General features: G+C 46.7%; 1 protein-coding gene across 1 annotated transcript; it reads right to left on the bottom strand.

The window, feature by feature from the left end:
* Nucleotides 1-913: 913 nt before the first annotated feature.
* On the bottom strand, nt 914-14,652 carry NDUFA5 (NADH:ubiquinone oxidoreductase subunit A5). The gene is made up of 5 exons (XM_024214718.3): nt 14,439-14,652; nt 13,561-13,605; nt 4,653-4,769; nt 3,800-3,865; nt 914-1,128 (listed from the first exon to the last, which is right to left on the bottom strand). Exons 1-5 carry the CDS (start codon nt 14,457-14,459, stop codon nt 1,027-1,029), a joined length of 351 nt encoding a protein of 116 aa, XP_024070486.1. The 5' UTR covers nt 14,460-14,652; the 3' UTR covers nt 914-1,026.
* Nucleotides 14,653-19,555: the final 4,903 nt, after the last annotated feature.

The raw sequence follows: 19,555 nt of genomic DNA, 5'->3' as shown, positions 1-19,555 counted from the left end.
ACATACTGTTCCTCAGAGGCTATATGTCACGTGCAAACTTGAAAGCATTACTTGGATCATGGTACTGAAAGAATGAATAAAAATAGCCTCAGCTTTGATCCCTGTGATTTCTAACTGTTATGCTTTTCAATGTTTATGCTACAGGTTTATTAAGCACATTGACATATTTTCTTCACAAATGGTCTTACTCTATTCCCATTTAAGTAAATAGGAAAACAGTCTGGCCCAAACTATCAATTATGAATGTCAAGTTCTTTTATCTGAAGGCTATATGCCAGTTCACAATCAACACAGCATTAGCTGAGTTATAGATGCATTTGTATACTCTTAGGATTATCCTCAGTGATTCTCAAATCCTTAAAAATTATCAGCACACTATCAAACAAAATTCACGTGTGGAAAGGTAGTGGAACTTTACGTTTAGTACTTTTTGCCTCCATTAGTTATATAATTTTGGTTGCAGACTTGTTTTTTATTATTTGCTTTTTCCCCAGAGTGACTTCCAAAACTTTACAAATGTACCAATTTAATCAAAAGTATCAAACTGACACAGTTTTATCTGTATTTATCTCACCATGGCTGATCATCAAGCATTTGTGTAAAATGCAGTTCGCCCCTTCCTCTTCTTGCCTTAGCCAGTTCAGTGTAGCCACAATCCAGAGTCAGACATGAAAATTGCTTCCATGCTGATAAAATGTCAAGAAGTGGATCAGACAAGAAAATAAGGATAATTATACAGAAGAAAGTTTCTGTTTCTACTAAAATATATAGTTAAATCAGCAAGCTAGGAAAGAAAATAATCAGATTGCCCAATAGCTTAACAAAGTTTTAGTAAAGCATTTTTGCAAGAAAGTCAGACTGGACCTTTACATCCTGCTAAATGTAAATAGATATTGAGGCAAAACAAATCATATACAAAAGCTATTTTCTTTAATTTAAAGACAAACAATCTTCAGTAACATGATACTAATATTTAATTAAGTGTTTTTTTCGATTCTCAAGTAGTTACAGACATAACGCTGACTATTATATTGGCCATCGCCATTGGTCAGTAGGAGGTTCTTCAACTAAAGGTTCCCATGGTTTCCACTGTGCCATTTTTCTTGCCAGAGAGAGCTCACTTTCAGCCTGTTGATAAAAATATACAAGAGATTTTTAATTTTAATTATATTCTGAGATATTGATCTAAGTCTGACTAATCTATAATTGGAGAACATATTTTATGAATTTACAAGCTCTTCGGATACCAAAGTTCCATCTAGAGTGCTTTGCAAGCAATTCAGTCATTGGGCCAATGGATCACAAAGCAAAGCCATAAAATCTATTCTCATCTCTGAACAGTCAATGAAGCCCACTGTAATTATGATAGAGTTCAAATTTACAGGAGTAAGTAGAATGGCACTGCAGGTAAATTAAGAAAATGCAGAAATTTGCATTTTTACCTACCCTATAGCTAGGGCCATACCAAATTCATGGTCCATTTTGGTCAATTTCACAATCATAGGATTTTAAAAATTGTAAATTTCATTATTTCAGCCATTTAAATCTGAAATTTCACGGTGTTTCAATTGTAGGGGTCCAGACCCAAAAAGGAGTTATGGGGGGAGTCGCAAGGTTATTGCAGAGGGGTTGCGGTACTGCTACCCTTACTACTGCCTTCAGAGCTGGGCAGCCAGAGAGCAGCGCCTGCTGGCCAGGAGCCCAGCTCTGAAGGCAGAGCCGCTGCCACTAGCAGTGCAGAAGTAAGGATAGCATGGTATGGTATTGCCACTCTTACTACTGCGCTGCTACTGGCGGGGCACTGTCTTCAGAGCTGGGTGCCCGGCCAACAGCCACCGCCCTCTGGCTGCCCAGCTCTGAAGGCAGAATAAAAATAAGGGTGGCAATACTGCGACCCCTCCCCCCACACACACGCAACCCCTTTTTGGGTCAGGACCCCAGTTTGAGAAACGCTGGTCTCCCCGTGATATCTGTATAGTATAGGGGGAAAGCGCACAAGACTACCAGATTTCACGGTCCGTGACACGTTTTTCATGGCCGTGAATTTGGTAGGGCCCTACCTATAGCTACAGTCATGTCATGAGTAGTATGTTCTTACAAGAGTTATCTATTTGTGACATAACCTCTACTTTAAAAAGAAATTTGCAGATTAATAATTTGATTAGTTGAACATGAGTGAGAAACAATACTCTGAATAAAAACAGAATAGCAACAACCCAACTTCTCTTAAAGGCAAGCAGAAAATGTAAATTCTTATGTGTATTGCAGTAATTCCTAGGGGGCTCCAAGATACTAGGTGCTATACAAACATAACAAAAAGATTTCTCTGCCCTGAAGAATTTACAATCAATTTGTAAAAGGAGATTAATCAGATGTTGAATTAAGGCCGATTTATAACTAAATTAAAACAAATTGTAGAATTATGTTATATGACCCCAAATAGCATGAATAAGATCATTCATTACAAACATACTTTACCCTGCCAACCCAAGATCAGATTACTCAACACCCACTCCAAGTGACACTGCAGCATATTGGTTCCCAAACTGAGAGTCAGGTTGCCTAAAAGAAGTTCAAGGCCATTCCAAGGGCAGAAATGCTCTTAGCTCCATGCAGCCACCAGATCAACTCAATCCACATCTGTGGGGGAAACAATTCACAGAGAAACTCCAGGCTCCAAGGGCTGCTCTGTCACCTTTCCTGTCTGACTGGCACCCATAAGAGAGGGCGCTAGCAAAGATTCCATACTCCCAACCCCACTGCAAAAGGGCTTCCTAACTGAAGAGCAAGGAATGACCGACACCTCTTTTTAAACCACCCATCTGCCTGTCTTCCTTCCCTCCCACATCATGGTCATGCAGTCTGAGAACGTAACAAGCAGGAAAAGTTGTTCAAGCAGTACACTTCTCCTCTTTGGCCCACAGGAGTACTTGAGCACTAACATTGTTCCTCTAAGCCAAGCATGGATCCCTCTTAGGGTTCGTATGTGGGTAGGATAGATACTCCTGGGGAAATTCTGTGCCACTGCGCATGCAGAATTTGTGCAGAAATTAACATTGAGAGTGCTGAATTTCCTTTTTCCCCCCACCACAGAAACGGGCTGCAGAACTGTTGCAAGTAGAAGACACTGCTGGGGTAGGGAGGGAGGAGGAGCTGGAGGGTTCCTGGCAGCTGCAGTTCCCAGCATGCCCTGAAGGAAGGAAGGTGGCATGCAAGAAACTCCACATAAGCCCAGGACCCAACATCAGGCTGTTTCTCCCTCTGACTCCCTGGGCTCTGGGGATTAGGTTGTGCGGGTGTCTAGGCGGGGGGCCCCCGCAGCTGGGCTCTGGAGAGGAAGGGATGCAGGTGTCTGGGCTAGGGGGGCCCACAGCAGGGCTCTGGGGGATGTGTGTGAGTGTCTGGGTGGGAGGGAGCTCTGCAGCTGGGCTCTGGGGGTTTCTGGGCTGGGGGGCACCCCACAGCTGGGCTTTGGGGAAGGAGGGGGCACAAGTATCTGGGCTGGGCGAGAGCCATGGCTGGGCTCTGGGGGGTAAGGGGTGCAGGTCTCTGGCCCCCTGCTGGGCTCAGGGGGTGCGGGGGGGAGGGGAAGAAGAGAAACAGGGTTTTCTTTAACTCTGTACTCCTGGGGGAATTTTTGTGTGTCTGTATTGTTACAGCTTCAAAAGGCATGTTGCTATTATATATTTAATACACTCTTAATGCTTGTCATTTCTCTCTTCACAGAAGAGCAAAGAAAGCACTCGTATCTAGTTGTTGCCCGTCAGCAAAGTCATTTTTAAACAGTATCCAACTTTACCTGTATTATCACTTCTTCTATCTGACCACTTTTCATTTTGTCTTCTAGTTTTTGCACATTAGGTTCCTGTGAATTCAGGTACAATAAAATAAATGTTTAGTTTTATTTTAAAGTATCAAGTGCAGAACTCAAAGACACAACTTAAAATAGATCACACAGTGTCCAATTCTTCCTAAATGTAACCACTCAAATGAATTAGCTTCAAGGTAATCTATTTTACACTGCAGGAATACATGATTCCTGTACTGTTCTTTCCTGCTATAAGCAATGTCTCATTAAAATAGAAAGAGAAATACCCCCAAAAAAGTTATTTTATTGCAATTCAGATGTACAGAGAAGCAAAAATAGCATTCTGCTGTACCACAGATTGTGGACAGAAAGTGTGATCATAGCTTTCTGGAGAAATAAGATACTCATCCTTTCAACAAGTCACTGTAATCAAACAAAAGCAAGAATGCAACACTAGAATGAGCTATTTGACCCTGCCCAATAGAAAAGTGGTTGTTTCAAAAATGCTGAATGGCAAGAAAGAGCTAAAATAGTGCATTTGGTAAAAGAGTGAGTGAGTGTAAATAAAATACCCAGAAGTCTGCTATTCTGCAAATCTTCAGATAACTACTTTCTATTTCTATTTTTAGCAGAAATCAGTGATGAGACACCATTGCTATTTTCTAGTTAAATACACAAAGGAGTAGTAGTTTATGTAATCAGAAAGAGTATGTGACCTTGATCATCTCTCTGAAACAGATAACTTCTATATGTTCTTTGAAGATAAACTGAGATTTTGAGAATACTATAGTCTTTGCTGTACAAACTTTGCATATAAAATATTTACAAGTAGTGCTATACTTACTGTTTTTACCATGTTAAACCGCTCATTTACAATCTGTTCAGTGTATTTCCTATATGCGGCATCTTTGGGGATGTCCTGCAGAGCAGCGAGAATTTTTGTATACAGTATCCTCAGGTGCTGAAATGATTGGAATACATGTGGAAGTGTGTAAATAGTAAATGACTGTTAACAGAAATATTTAAATAATCAACAAGCCCACAAAATAAAATATAGAGAACTACAGCATTCAAATTCACACTGGCTATACCAATAAAGTCGCTGGGTCTGAGTGCAGAGTTCTGACCTTGGTTTGGGCCAGGATGTGTTTCAATTCGGGGTTCCAGTTTGGAATCATCTGTAGAGTATAAAACTACCTTGCTAATCTTCTTGACTACTTTCCTCATGAACTGTGCTGTGAATGTTTTAATCTGTTCTCAAGATCTGGCCCTTAATCTATCTCAGACATGTTAATCGGTACAAAGCCTTAAAGAAAAAAAGCAAATAATCAAAACCAAAGATATAGCCACCTTCCCCCTCCCCCCCCCCCAAGTCCATTAAAAAGGGCACCTATTACTGGTGCCGACATTAGGATGACTTCATTTACATTCATCCGTAGAAAAGTCTGTGATTTGAATAAACACCCTCAGCATGTTTTTAAGAAACTTCAGGGGTTAGTTAAAAATTCACAGCAGCTGGGAAACAGATGAGATCGGGCTGTAGTAGGAGAAGGTGGATAGTGGAACCAATAGGGTAATTTCTGAGCAGAAGGAATAAGGAGTGGGAAACTGGAGGTAAGGGCAAGGAGCAGGAGCAGAATTATACAGACAACAGCAGGAGAAGAGAAGGAAACTAGCCTGTTAAGACCAAGAGGTTAATTGCAGCCCTAAATTTACTGTCATAAAAGTTGTAAGACAGCCCTGTAGATATGGCTCTTTATCTATAAGAGTTTTATACTCCTGTTAACTCTTTCCAAGCAACAGTAGCAGTGACACTGGCATGATCTCTCCCTAGTGGGATTATTGTGTAGTCTGAATATTTCAATGTTTCAGAGAAAGATATGGGACTGCTGTGATATTAAACAATGTAAGAGTCCTTTCAAATGCATTAGTGGAAAATCTTATGTCCTAGATCAGTGGCCCCCAAACTTTTACCTTGCACCCCCCCTTTCCCCTGCCTGCCCTCCCCTCCCCTCGCAGCCAGGAGCGGGGCCGCTGCTCTGGGAGGCGGGGAAGCAGACAGGGTAAGGGAGCCAAGGCTGGGGGCAGCCAAGGCCGCGTGGGCAGGCTGGGGGGCCTGGGCAGGACCAGGAGCAGAGCTTGCAGCTGGGGACCAGGAGCAGAGCTGAGTGTTGCTCTTCCCCCCCCCCCTGGGGCTGGTCCAGGCCACTGCATCCCCCCAGGGGGGTGCATCCCACACATTGTGAACCTCTGTCCTAGATGAACTAGGAAGCTACTTCCTTAGGAGTGCCAATGAGAATCATCAAGAGATTTATATTTTTTGTATTACAGTGATGCCTACGAGCTCGTGTCTTGGCTGGTAAGGAACTCAGTCATGCATGGACATGTGACTTGCCCAGGTGACTCCAAAACTTCATCTTGGAGCTGGACTTTGCATAGGAGAGGGGAGGGGGTCTCCACCCACAAAAAGAAAGTCTATTTAAGCCCATGGGAGAATCCGCCATATTTCCTTCATCTGGCTAAAGAGAGAGCCTCTCCACCCCCCAGGATACTTGGAAGAAACTGGAACAAAGGGCAGTGACTGCAAGGGGTGTGAGTGATTGCTGGACCCAGGCTAAAAGGAGATTAGTTTGTAAAAGGGAGCATTCTGGAACTGGTGAGGATCTTATCTGTATTCAGTTTGATTAGACATAGATTTGTGCATTTTATTTTGCTTGGTGACTTACTTTGTTCTGTCTGTTATTACTGGGAACCACTTAAATCCTACTTTCTGTATTTAATAAAAAAAGCTTGTGTCTTGAGCCAAGGTCCCACTGCACTAGGCACTATACAAACCTAACAAAATATGGGTCCCTGCTCCAAAGAGTTTACAATCTAGACCAGGGGTCAGCAACCTATGGCACGTGTGCCAAAGACGGGAGCCGATTTTTAATGGCAGGCTGCAGCGTGCCATTAAAAATCCTGCCCAGCCCGCTCTTCTCCGCTCTCCCCCCCGGCGGGTGCAGGGGGCAGAAGCTTGGTCCTGCCGGTTCCCCTGCATCTTCCCCCAGTGTGCTGGGTTCCTGCCCCTCCTCCTCCTCTCCGTCCCTCCCTCCCGGCAGGCTGATCAGCTGATGGCCCTTGCAAGGGAGGGGGTGGAGGAGGAGCAGAGTCAGTGTGCTCTCTGCTCCCCACCGAGGCAGAGAAGAAGGAGGGGCAGGGCCTTGGGGAAGGGGGGTGGAAGTGGGGCATATCCCCTCCAGCCCCCTGCCGTGAGCACCCCACGACCCCAGCCCTCTGCCGTGACCCCACCTCACACACACCCAGCCCTCTGCCCTGAGTCCTGCAGCCCCGCACACCCGCCAGGCCCCTGCCCTGAGCCCTGTATTCCCCGCACACACACACACACAGCCCTCTGCTTGACTCCTTCACCCTCCTCCATGACCCCAGCCCCGACTCTGGCACCCCCACACATAGCCAGGCCCCCCATGCCCTGACACCTGCACTCCCCTCACATGCCCCCAGCCCTCTGCCCTGACTCTTGCACCTCCCCACATACCCAGCCCCCCCACACCCTATGCACTCCCCACATCCTGACTCTTGCACCCCCCACATCCCCACCCTGAGCACCAAACGGGAGCTCCTGCACACACACCCCACATTCCCACCTGCACCCCTCACACCAAATGGGAGCTGCCCAGGTAAGCGCTCCACACCCAAACCTCCTGCCCCAACCCTGAGCCCCCTCCCTCATTCTAGCTCCCGGCCAGACCCTACATCCCAACCCGCAGCCTACTCCTTCACCCCCAGCCCTGTGCTCAGTGCACTCCCACCCTCAGCTCAGTGCAGAAAGAGAGGAAGAGAATGGGCCAGAACCAGGGAGAAGGTAGGTACCAACTGTACGTGGGCAGGGCCGGGACCCCAGACTGGCAGCGGGCTGAGCGGGTGCAGCAGCAGGGATCCCGGCTGGCAGGAGCCGGCGGATGGAACCCCTGAGCAGCAGCAGACTGAGCTGCTCAGCCTACTGCCGGTCTGGGGTCCTGGCCGCCGGCCCCGCACAGCCCGCTGCCAGTCTGGGGTTCTGGCGGCCGGCCCCTTGCCAGACGGGGTCCCGGCCGCAGGCCCCGCTCAGCCCGCTGCTGGCCTAGGTGAACGGAACCTCAGACCGTTAGGGCTGAGCGGGCCGGCGGCATAAGATCAACATTTTAATTTAATTTTAAATGAAGCTTCTTAAACGTTTCGAAAACCTTGTTTATTTTACAATACAATAGTTTAGTTATATACTATATAGACTTAGAAAGAAGAGACCTTCTAAAAAACATTAAAATGTATTACCGTCACGTGAAACCTTAAATTAAAGCGAATAAATGAAAGGTTGCCGACCCCTGATCTATTCACCGCTCCTGCCCCATAGATCAGGTATTAAATTTTACAGAAACATTAATATGGGGCTGCAGAATCTATTATTTGATCTGGGAAAATCTGTGCATGCAGAACAGTAATTAAATTTACAAGCCACCAAACCTAAATAGTTGCACTCCATCGTATAAGTTACACTGTTCTTTTCACCATTTTAGGGCTCTACAGAGAAAAATATTACTACTTCATGTTTGCTCAGAAAAAAGCCTTACTGTAAGTGATTTTGGAAATTAATTGTTTCTAAGAAGCAACTACCAAGTCAAATCTTTATATTTATAGAACAAAAAACATCTGCAGAAGAACTGCCTTTTTTAGTTTTAAAAGTAAACCTTTCCAGACCGTAGCCAATATTCTCGATCAAACTGAACGTTTTGGAGCTGGTCAAGTTTTGGATTTCAGATAACTGTGCTCCCTGTAGGAGTGTAAGGCCTGGTCTACACTAGGCTTTTATGTCGACTTTAGCGCCGTTATATCGAATTAACCCTGCACCCGTCCACACCAGGAAGCCATTTAGTTCGACATAAAGCTCTCTTTAAATCGATTTCTGTAATCCTCCCCAACGAGAGGAGTAGCGCTAAATTCGACATGGCCATATCGAATTAGGCTAGGTGTGGATGGAAATCGACGGTAATAGCTCCGGGAGCTATCCCACAGTGCACCACTCTGTTGACGCTCTGGACAGCAGTCCGAGCTCGGATGCTCTGACCAGCCACACCCCCGGGAAAATTTGAATTCATTTTCATTTTCCTGTCTGGGCAGTTTGAATCTCAGTTCCTCTTTGGACATCGAGGGGAGCTCAGCAGCAGTGGCAACTATGCAGAGCTCTCCAGCAGAGATGGCCGTGCAATCCAATAGAAAGAGGGCCCCAGCATGGACTGATCGGGAAGTCTTGGATCTCATCGCAGTGTGGGGCGATGAGTCCGTGCTTTCAGAGCTGCGCTCCAAAAGAAGGAATGCTAAGATCTACGAGAAGATCTCCAAAGCCATGGCAGAGAGAGGCTACAGCCGGGATGCAACGCAGTGCCGCGTGAAAATCAAGGAGCTGAGACAAGGCTACCAAAAAACCAAAGAGGCTAACGGACGCTCCGGATCCCAGCCCCACACATCCCGTTTCTACGAGGCACTGCATTCCATCCTGGGAGCGGCCGCCACCACTACCCCACCCCTGACCGTGGACTCCGAGGATGGGATCATGTCGGACATGACAGCGGACGGGGAAGAGGAGGAAGGAGATGAGGAGGACGAGGCAGTCGACAGCGCTGGCACCGCTGATTTCCCCGACAGCCAGGAGCTCTTCATCACCCTTACCGAGATCCCGTACCAACCGTCCCCATCCCTTACCCCGGACACAGAATCAGGGGACGGATCAAGCAGTAAGTGCTGTAAACATGTAAACATTTATTTAAAACAGAACGGTAATATTTATACTATTAACAATGTATATTTATAAAAGTGCTGTAAACTAGTAAAAAAATAATCAGGTACAAAACAGGAATATTTACAAAGGTAACAAATGGGTTTTGCATGATTTCTCTGTCTTAGGCTCTTCTCAATTTAGTCCCAAGTATTTTAAAAAAATTTCACAATGTCCGTTACTACATGATTCCCAGGCCCAAGACGCTCCACTCCAAAGTCCCAGTGCACCTACGCGAAAATCCGGTCAATGTGGCCGGGGATCGACGAGAAATCCTCGTAGGAGAACTCCTCGTAGGTCTCGTGGAGGTAGAGCTCAAGCCTGTTGATCAGGTTCCGGGGTAGGGCGATCTTAGTGGGCCCTCCGTGGTAGCAGACATGTCCCCTCCATGCCACAATCAGGTACTCGGGGATCATGGCCCGACATAGCATGGCGGCATACGGCCCCGGTTTCTGCATGCTTTCCCGCAGCATGCGTTCTCTCTGGGTGTCCGGGATCCTCAGGAGGGTGATGTCGCTCATGACGCCCTGCTTTGAATTAGGGAGGGGACTGTTAGTATTGGGACTGCTTTACAGCCACGCGGTGGAGGGAGAGGGGCAGCATACAGGGATCTTTCCCTGGGACAGCCGCGAGGGGGTGGGACAGGGGCAGAGTTGATGCTGTCCTGATTGCTGGCAGCAGAGACTGGCATTGCTTTCAATGTGAAAGGAGGCCAGTGCTACAGCTGGAGTTTTAAGCAGCCACAAGTCTGCGGCTTACCATTATTGCCCGCTCCAGAAGTTCAGGTCTCCAGCCACAGTTCTCTGAACAGTCCAAGACCTCCGCAAGTCCACAGGCACTGAAGGCGACGGCCGAAAATTCGACCTTGTCCTGAGTGCGCATGTGAGAGGTTCAGTGCATGGTCTTGTTCACAGAGAAAGACTAGGTTCTTTGTATACAATTTCATTTATCTGTCTCAGGAATTCACTCCCTTTTTAAAATTCACACAGACACATCTGCGACTGTCTCCCAACCCAGCCTCTCAGCACACTCCCAGAGGCTAGCGCAGATTAGGCGGAGGAAGAAGAAGACGCGTGAAGACATGTTCACAGAACTAATGGGCTGCTCCCGAGCCCAGGCAGCCCAGCAGACACAGTGGAGGGAGAACTTGTCACAAATGCACCGAGCAGTCATGGAACGGGAGGAGAGGTGGCGTCAGGAGGACCAACAGGCTACTGAAAAGCTGCTTGGACTAATGAGGGAGCAAACGGACACGCTCCGGCGCCTTGTGGATGTTCTGCAAGACCGGAGGCAGGAGGACAGAGCCCCGCTGCAGTCTATCTGTAACCGCCCTCACCCGCCACCAAGTCCCACACCACCCTCACCCAAAGTCCAAAGAAGGAGGGGCGGCAAGGGCCGTTAAAACTTTCAATCAACCCCTGCAGACTGCTCTAGCAGTAGAAGGCTGACATTCCCCAAAATTTCATAAGTCCTTTCCTACCCACCTCACACAAGCCCCCGTCCAAGTTTCACCCCCCACGTTTCATGTCTGGTTCGCAATAAAATGTTTGTTTCTGTTCATTACTGTTTCGGTCAGGTTCTTTTGAGGGAGAGTCTGTCTGGAGGGGGGGAAGGGGCTTGGTAATTGGACAGGACAGTCACCTTTAGCAGGCTACAGAGGCGGGGTCAGGTCCAGCATCAGGACACATACACAGTGCAGTCACTGGTTACCCTGGTCAGTCTGGGAGGTGCTTTTCATGTTTTGGGGGGGGGGGGGTTGCTCTGTGACTTTGTGGCGGGGGAGGGCAGTTACAGATCTTATGCAGCGGTCCTTATCCTGGCTCACAGATCCACGCAGCAGGGGATCTGTAACCCTACCCCCCCTGCCAGAAAGTCACATAGCCGACACATACACACAGTCCCCCCCAGGAGTGCTGGCAGGCTCCATTGAAATAACCAGTCCACCAGTGCGGAGCCTGTCATTCCGGGAGTTTAGAAGTATCATTTGCATCAGAACACTGAACCCGCCCCCCGCCACAGTCTGCGTCCCCGGTTTAAAATATTCCCGCGAAAACAGCAATACAGACAACGGTGTTCATTAAAAAATCGAAATGATTTTATTTTTTGGGAAGGGGAAGGGGGTGAAGGTTGTATGTAACTGGAGAGGATAGTCAAAATGAACTGGGTAAAGAAACGGGGGCAGGTTCAGCTTTTCTGTCCACAAACTGAAAAGTCACTGGTTGCCCTGCTCACTCAGGAACCTAGCTTTCAAAGCCTCCCGGATGCACAGGGCGTCCCGCTGGGATCTTCTAATGGCCCGGCTGTCTGGCTGGACGTAATCAGCAGCCAGGCTATTTGCCTCTAGCTCCCACCCCGCCATAAAGGTCTCCCCCTTGCTCTCACACAGGTTGTGGAGCACACAGCAAGCTGCAATAACGATGGGGATATTGGTTTCACTGAGATCACAGCGAGTGAGTAAGCTTCTCCATCTCCCTTTGAGACGGCCAAAAGCACACTCCACCACCATTCTGCACTTGCTCAGACGGTAGTTGAACAGTTCTTTTTCTGTGTCCAGGGCGCCAGTATAGGGCTTCATGAGCCAGGGCATTAGCGGGTAGGCTGGGTCCCCGAGGATGACTGTAGGCATCTCCACATCCCCAAGAGTTATTTTGTGGTCTGGGAAGTAAATACCTTCCTGCAGCCGTCTAAACAGACCAGAGTTCCTGAACACGCGAGCGTCATGAACCTTGCCCGGCCATCCGACGTAGATGTTTGTAAACCGTCCCCGATGGTCCACCAGTGCTTGCAGCACCATTGAAAAGTAGCCCTTTCTATTGATGTACTGGCTGGCCTGGTGGTCCGGTCCCAGGATAGGGATGTGAGTCCCATCTATAGCCCCACCGCAGTTTGGGAATCCCATCGCGGCAAAGCCATCTATGATGACCTGCGCGTTTCCCAGGGTCACTACCTTTGGGAGCAGTACCTTGACGATTGCCTTGGCTACTTGCATGACAATAACCCCCACGGTAGATTTGCCCACACCAAAGTGGTTCGCGACTGACCGGTAGCTGTCCGGCGTTGCAAGCTTCCAGAGGGCTATGGCCACTCGCTTCTGGACAGTGAGGGCTGCTCGCATGCGGGTGTCCTTGCGCTTCAGGGCAGGGGACAGCAACTCACAAAGTTCGAGGAAAGTCCCCTTCCGCATGCGAAAGTTTCGCAGCCACTGGGATTCATCCCAGACCTGAAGCACTATACGGTCCCACCAGTCCGTGCTTGTTTCCCGGGCCCAGAATCGCCGTTCAACAAAATCCACATGCCCCATTGCCAACGTCATGTCCTGGGCGCTGGGGCTCGTGGTTTCTGACAGCTCTGTGCCACTCTCCGACTTCAGGCTCTCACGGCGGTGCCGTAGCCTCCTCGCCCGATTTCTCTGCATCTGCCTCAGGGAAAGGTGTATGATAAGCTGCGAGGTGTTGAGAACGGCCACAAGTGCAGCGATGGTCGCAGCGTGATCCATGATCGCAGTGCTGTGGCGTCCGCGCTGTCACTGACCAGAAAAGTGCGCGAACTGATTTCCCGCCGGCGCTTTCATGGAGGGAGGGAGGGCGTTAGTGACGGACGGATGACGACAAATTTTTTTTACCCAGAAGGCATTGGCGGCTCGACCCAGAATTCCGATGGGCAGCGGGGACTGCGGGAACTGTGGGATAGCTGCCCACAGTGCACCGCTTCCAATATCGACGCTCGCCCCGTTAGTGTGGACTCACAAAGTCGAATTACTGTCCTTAGTGTGTCCTTAGTGTGGACACACACGTTCGACTTTGCAATATCGATTCCACATATTCGATTTAAGTAAAATCGAATTACCCTCGTAGTGTAGACATACCCTAAGATACTTAAAATATACACAAGTCAAGCAAAACAAGTGAATACTCTGATTTGCAGTCTACTTGAAACATACCTCGTGAGGATTCTCAGCTACAGCTACTCCCACGAGCCCAGTGGCCTGCACAAACAGAACACATTTAGTAAGCCAATTTATTTATTTCAAGTCTTGCTGTAACACACACTATTGATTCATAACGTCAGCTGAACTGAAGCCATATATTGGGAATTACAACATTTGGAGTTAAGGGTCAGAAAAAAAAAAATCACTCAAATCCAGAGGGTTGGGGGCAAAGATCCCCCATCTCCCTTTACTTAGGGCTTGCTTCACTTGCAGCATTACAGCTGCACTTCTCCCATCCGCATACTTAATCCACCTCTCCAAGAGGCCGCAGCTATGTCGATGGGAGAAGCTCTCCTGCCCACATAGCGCTGTCTACATAAGGGGTTAGGTCAATATAACTAAGTCACTCAAAATCCACACCCCTAGCAACATAATTATCCCGCTATAGATCCGTAGCGCAGACCGGGCCACAGCCAGCACAGCGATGGGTGCACTACAAACACGCCGAAAAGAGAGGGGGGGGGCAGCTGACGTTAAGCAGTCGGTAGAATTAACGCGTTTTTTCCCGGCTTCCATACGGGCTATTGCTCTGCTTTGCTCCCAAAGCAAAACGAGCAGCCAGCCCCCGCGGGGCTCTCCGCGGCAGGGGTGTCCCGACCCTGGGAAGGGCCCTTGCCAGCGCTGGCTGCTCGGCGTGTCCCGAGGAGCCTTGGCTGCTCTCTGAAGCGGAGCGGGGAGTTTTACCAGGCCCACCACCATCAGTCCCCGCCGGCCGCCAGGCCTGCCCTGCCCAAGGGAGCCAGTGGCCCGAGGCAAGCAGCCCCTAGACTGCGGCGAGAAGCAGCCCCGGGCGTGGCGGTGAAGGAGAAGCCCCTGACCCCGGCCCTCACCTTCTTCAGCGCCCCGGCCATGGCTGCGGGCAAGCGGTACAGCACCTATTCCAACCGCCTAGGACAGAGCAAAAACGCGCATGCGCCTCGTAATATCAGCGAGGCTTTGGCTGTTGGTTAGAGGACAAGCCGGTGGAAGATGAAGGCCGCATGCGCCTAGCCGGGCCTGAGAGCGAGGCTGGGGGAGTTCTGTGTCTGAGTGCGCGTGCGTATGCGGTAAGGTAATCGCAGGCGCTGTTTCTGAGTGGGGCGGGCGCGGGAATGGAGGATTGGAGAGCATGAGGAATGCGCATGCTCTCAGCGCAAGAGACTCGGTAGCAAAATGAGCATGCGCTACCTGAGCTCAGCGGGCGAGCCCATGAGCGGCTTGTACAGCGCTGCGCCTGTGTCTGGCGCCCTCTGGCGACTGGAGGGCGAGTCACAGCGGCAGGAGGGCTGACCTCCCGCCCACGAAATTACACTATCAAGGTGTCATGAAGCGAGAATGGGGCCTGCTGGGGGCTCTGGAGTGAGCCACCTTCTGCCAGCCCCGGACGCTCCGTGTGACGGGGAATCTTGGCCCCCCGCCCCCCAGACACGCTGCGTGACGGGGGTCTCATCCCCCAGCACCACGGACACGCCCTCAGCCCCGTGAACACACTGCAGGAGAGGGGATCTCCACTTGCACCCATCTCCGGGGTGCCAGTTACACTGACAATCTCAGTGCCACCGAGAGTAAAGTGAGTATGTGGTTCTGTAAGCGGCCAGTCCTCTGTCTCCCTGCCACCAGTCACTGGGGACCTACTGAAGTACATCTAGTACTGTGTTTCCAGGGCTGTCAGCGGTCGACGCTCAGTGGACGGCTCTTCCCTTGGGCTGCTCCTTGACATGTGCCACTGGAGTCCAGGGCTGTCCATAATTTATGTAACACATTTTTGGTGATTTTCAAGACCCACCCTTTGTAACAGTGAAACAAACATGGAAAATTAAGGATTCCCCCACCATCCCCAGTGCAATACATAATTTTTGGTGAACAACAGAACTGCCTTCCAAGCTTTCTCTGTTGTGATGACTGAATATATGGGGCCAATTCTTGGTTCCAATTAAGTCAATGAGCGTTTTTCCACTGACTTCAGTGAGATCCAAGCCTAGCTCTTAGGACCTGATCCAAAGGCCTTTGCAACCAATGGGTGGTTTTCTTTTACCTAGATCAGCCCCTTGAGGGTGGTAGGGATGTGTGTTTATGGCAGGTGCATTCTCTATGCAGGATGGGACATTAATAACATTTTATGTCTCTGAAAAGTGTTTTATATGTTTTTTGGAAGCACATAGTGACACCTACAGTTTGATAGTTATCATATTAGCTAATGAATCAAAGCATTATTTACATATATTTGGAATACATCAAAATACACTGCTGAGAACATGGAAAAGAATTGTTTAAGATTTGCAGTCCAGAATGATACTGCAGATGTCCCTGCAGCAATTATTTTGATATAAATAGGGTTGGTAACAAATTCAAATCAGTTATTTCTGGATTAGATGCCACTATAAACTTGGTTACTAAGGACAGACAAAGAAAAAACAACTAACTTTGCTTCCTCACTTAACTAACTCACTACTCACTTCATCCATTCATTATGCTTCGCTCTATTTTTCATAGTATATCTTAATATAATTTTGCAGTGCTGCCCAGCTACATGAAAGATAGCTGGCCTAGCTTCTACACGGGAGATGTTTAGTTTAAGAAACTTCAACGGGAAAAAACAGGAATCTCATGTTTTAGCTGCTTCTATGAACTTCTCTATAGTGCAGTAGTGCCCGGAGTCCCTGTTTAGAATGGGGACCCCATTGTGCTTTATACCGTACAAACACATATGAAGATGGGGCAATGGAGGTATGACAATTTGTCTCAGCCTCAGTTTAAAATCTAATAAAATTTATTTGATCAGAGTGGTTAAAGAAAAGGCAGAGATACTGGAAGCTTGTGGTCCTCGTCTCTAATCTGGGATGAGTTTAGTTTAGGTACTTGTGCCTCACTCACTACATGGATAATAAAAAAACACGGATAACATGGATAATAAAAAAAACATGGATAATAAAAAAAAACAGGACATAACTCATTGTGCATCTGAGCTGTGTTTTTGTAGGTAAATAAATTAAATGGAGAAAAAAATCCATTTTACCACTCACACTGTGGCTGTGATTTAACTTGCTAGATACTAATGTCCTTGATGGCATTACTCAGAGCTTCTTGGTCAGACTTGTCAACATTGACTATGATGCTGTGTGTCCAGCTTCTGTGTTAAAATGGAAATTATTAAAATCTAGTCAAAGACTAGGACTCGCTATCATGGAATCTGTAAATCTTGGCATCACATCAGGCTCACCACGTCTACAAAAGTTTGAATAGTGAGAGATTGGGAGCTATTTTGTGACATATAGTGATGTGACAAGATCTGTCACTGTAGAAGACTAAATATTTATACAACAGCTAAACCTTTCTTGGTTTTATTTCTTTTTAACTATATGTATATATGTTACTAAATTTTGTTAATACAGCTAGCGAGTCTAAGTTGGCAGATCATTTATTTTCTTAACGAGAGCTGTTTGAACCAATCAAGGCACAGATTATCTTATTATACCAGTCAGACCTCATGTTACTTTTGATAAGATTCTAGAGAAGTCATGCGTAATACTTTTCTGTGGGGTGGAGTCTGCTTATGTTACAGTTGTACGAGGTCAGACCTTAATTTAACTCCCAACTGCATACTTAATTTTAGAAATACCACAAGACACACCAGCGTGCAGAGTACTATTCCTGTCTGTTCAAAATACAGGCCCCAGAGTAACAATGACAAGATGATGGGTTGAAAAGGTGAGAATATAATATGTTTTATCTGTATCTTGCCAATTAGCCTAATGGTGAAGTAGATTAAAATTGTGAATAATGTGTAACAGAGTGAATCCAGATTTAAACTGCTATTAAATTACTGTATTGCTGTGAATAAAGTCTTCAGGCTTGGATACCTAAAGGCCTTCCAGTTATAGAGAACAAAGTTAGGACTGCTTAGTTTATTTCAAAAATACGAAATCAGATTAATACGTCTCGCTCGCATAGCACTAAACATCTGCCTGATATGCTTAATAGTAATAAATCCTTGACACATCTGTTTCTAAGCAAAGACTCAATTTCCATGATTTGTGAGTATTTCAAATCTTTTGGACTGAAAGAGAGTGGCTTAAAGTGGAACAAATTCTTTTCTATGAAAATTGATCCTTCAGGTTTAAGATGCATAAATACTCAAAAATTAAGACATCTACAGTAATCAGTAGTTTCATGGGAACTTGTTTTTTCAGGATAAAATAAAAATGAAACAATTCAGTCTATTAAAAAAATCTGGAAAATATTCTTGATCTTATGAAGACTACTATGTCTGTGCCTTAACAATAGTATTTTCTAGAAAAAGCAACTACCATCTCATCTAGCAATGAGCTTGGTCTGAAAAATGAAGAACAAATTTTCCATGGGTGAAGGAAAGGGAATTTGCCGCTGCATCTTTTAATGGCCTCTTTGCTACTTTATATACAAGTATATCAGAGAAAATATTCTTCTCGTCCTGCCCAATGTACCAGTGTTTAGCCATATTCCATTGTGATCCTAGTGGAATATTCACACTTCAACAGATCGTCATCACCTCAGCACAGCATCTGACCAGCAGTGATATAGCAAATCAGGCACCCAAAGCATTTATAAACCTCCATCAATGTCCACCACATGCACTTTGGTGAGTTATTTACTTTATCATACTTGTTCTACCATGTCACAGCCTCGTGGCCACTGTATTAGCTTTTTCCATTTTATTATTAATTATCATCATCATAATCTCATACAGGATAAGTGATAATGTCTAGAAAGACACTTTGGAGAAAATATATACCAAAACCACCGCTTACCTGACCCCAGGTAGGCTGAGTCTGTGGTCCAGCAGAGTTCTGTGGTGACTGTGAATTCTGAGAAATCACAGCAGAAGAGAAGTCTATTGTCCAAGCAGGTATTGACCTTGTGGGTCTAGAAAGAAAAAATATCTAATTTTATAATAATTTTAAGTCCCCGCTTAACTTTTTTTTTAGTGCTGAGGTTGGTTTGGCCATGCATCATATTTTTCTGAAGTGAATGGAATTTTTGTTATGTTTTATTAAATTATTTGTATTTCTACAATGTGTGAAAATCCTGATCCTGCCAGGTAGTGAGTGATCTCAGTTCCCTTTGGAGTCAATGGGAGTTGAGGGTACTCAGTACCTTGCGGGATTGAGCCCTACATGAACATCTACCCTACATAAATTGTACCAAACCACTGATAGAGTTCCTGTTCAAGGTGCTTTCTATCTATGGGCCTGATCCAAAGCCCATTGAAGTCAATGAGAGTTTTTCCATTAACTTCAGTGGGCTTTGATTCAGGCTCTAAAGGTATAAGGGAATAGAGATGGTCAGGAATTTTTTGACCAAATGTTTTTTGTGAGAAAATGCCAATCAATCAAAATAAAACTTTTCAAGGTAATGTATCAGTTTTGACAAAAGGTTTTCAGGTCCAGGATGGAATTTCTGAATGTGTAAGGGGGGAAGGAAGAGAGACCGAGAGACCCCCTCCACCACCATCACCACCACAAGAACAGCCAATAGCCAAGGTCACTCACCTGGGGCACAGGAGACCCAGGTTCAAGTCCTTGTTCCAAATCAGGCAGAGTAATGGGTATAAAGCCTGTTCATACAGATTTGATATAGCTAGATTGCTTCATAGGCAGGTGGATTTTCAGAAGCCTACCCATCCATGGTGGAGTCTATTCCAAGTGTAGGGAAAAGTGTGAAGGAAGGCACAACATGTTATATTACAGCCTATTGTACTTATAGCACCACTGAACTGTTCTGGTTGGAAGCCAGAACTGATGAATACCATTCATTTTCTCATATTACATCTATAGAAACACCTGTGCTAAATAACTACATGGCTTCATTGTGAGAATTCCACATGCACTTGCTCTAAAAACTTCTCATTTTTTAGCTGTGTGTGTAGGTGGGGATAAGGTAGAGTTGTGTGCTTTGGGATATACTCTATAAATTACTGGTTCAGTACTTT

The sequence above is a fragment of the Terrapene carolina genome, unplaced genomic scaffold, assembly GCF_002925995.2.
Source record: "Terrapene carolina triunguis isolate 2854851 unplaced genomic scaffold, T_m_triunguis-2.0 Scaffold68, whole genome shotgun sequence".
NCBI classification, from domain to species: domain Eukaryota; kingdom Metazoa; phylum Chordata; order Testudines; family Emydidae; genus Terrapene; species Terrapene triunguis.
Note: the sequence above shows the minus strand (reverse complement) of the source record. Positions and strands in the feature narration are given on the sequence as shown.

Coding starts and splice junctions, on each gene's coding strand:
- NDUFA5 (XM_024214718.3), bottom strand. CDS start 14,459: ATGGCCGGGGCGCTGAAGAAG. Junction 13,606..14,438: donor TGGCCGGGGCGCTGAAGAAG/GTGAGGGCCGGG, acceptor CTGTTTGTGCAG/GCCACTGGGCTCGTGGGAGT. Junction 1,129..3,799: donor TAGAAGAAGTGATAATACAG/GTAAAGTTGGAT, acceptor TTTTATCAACAG/GCTGAAAGTGAGCTCTCTCT.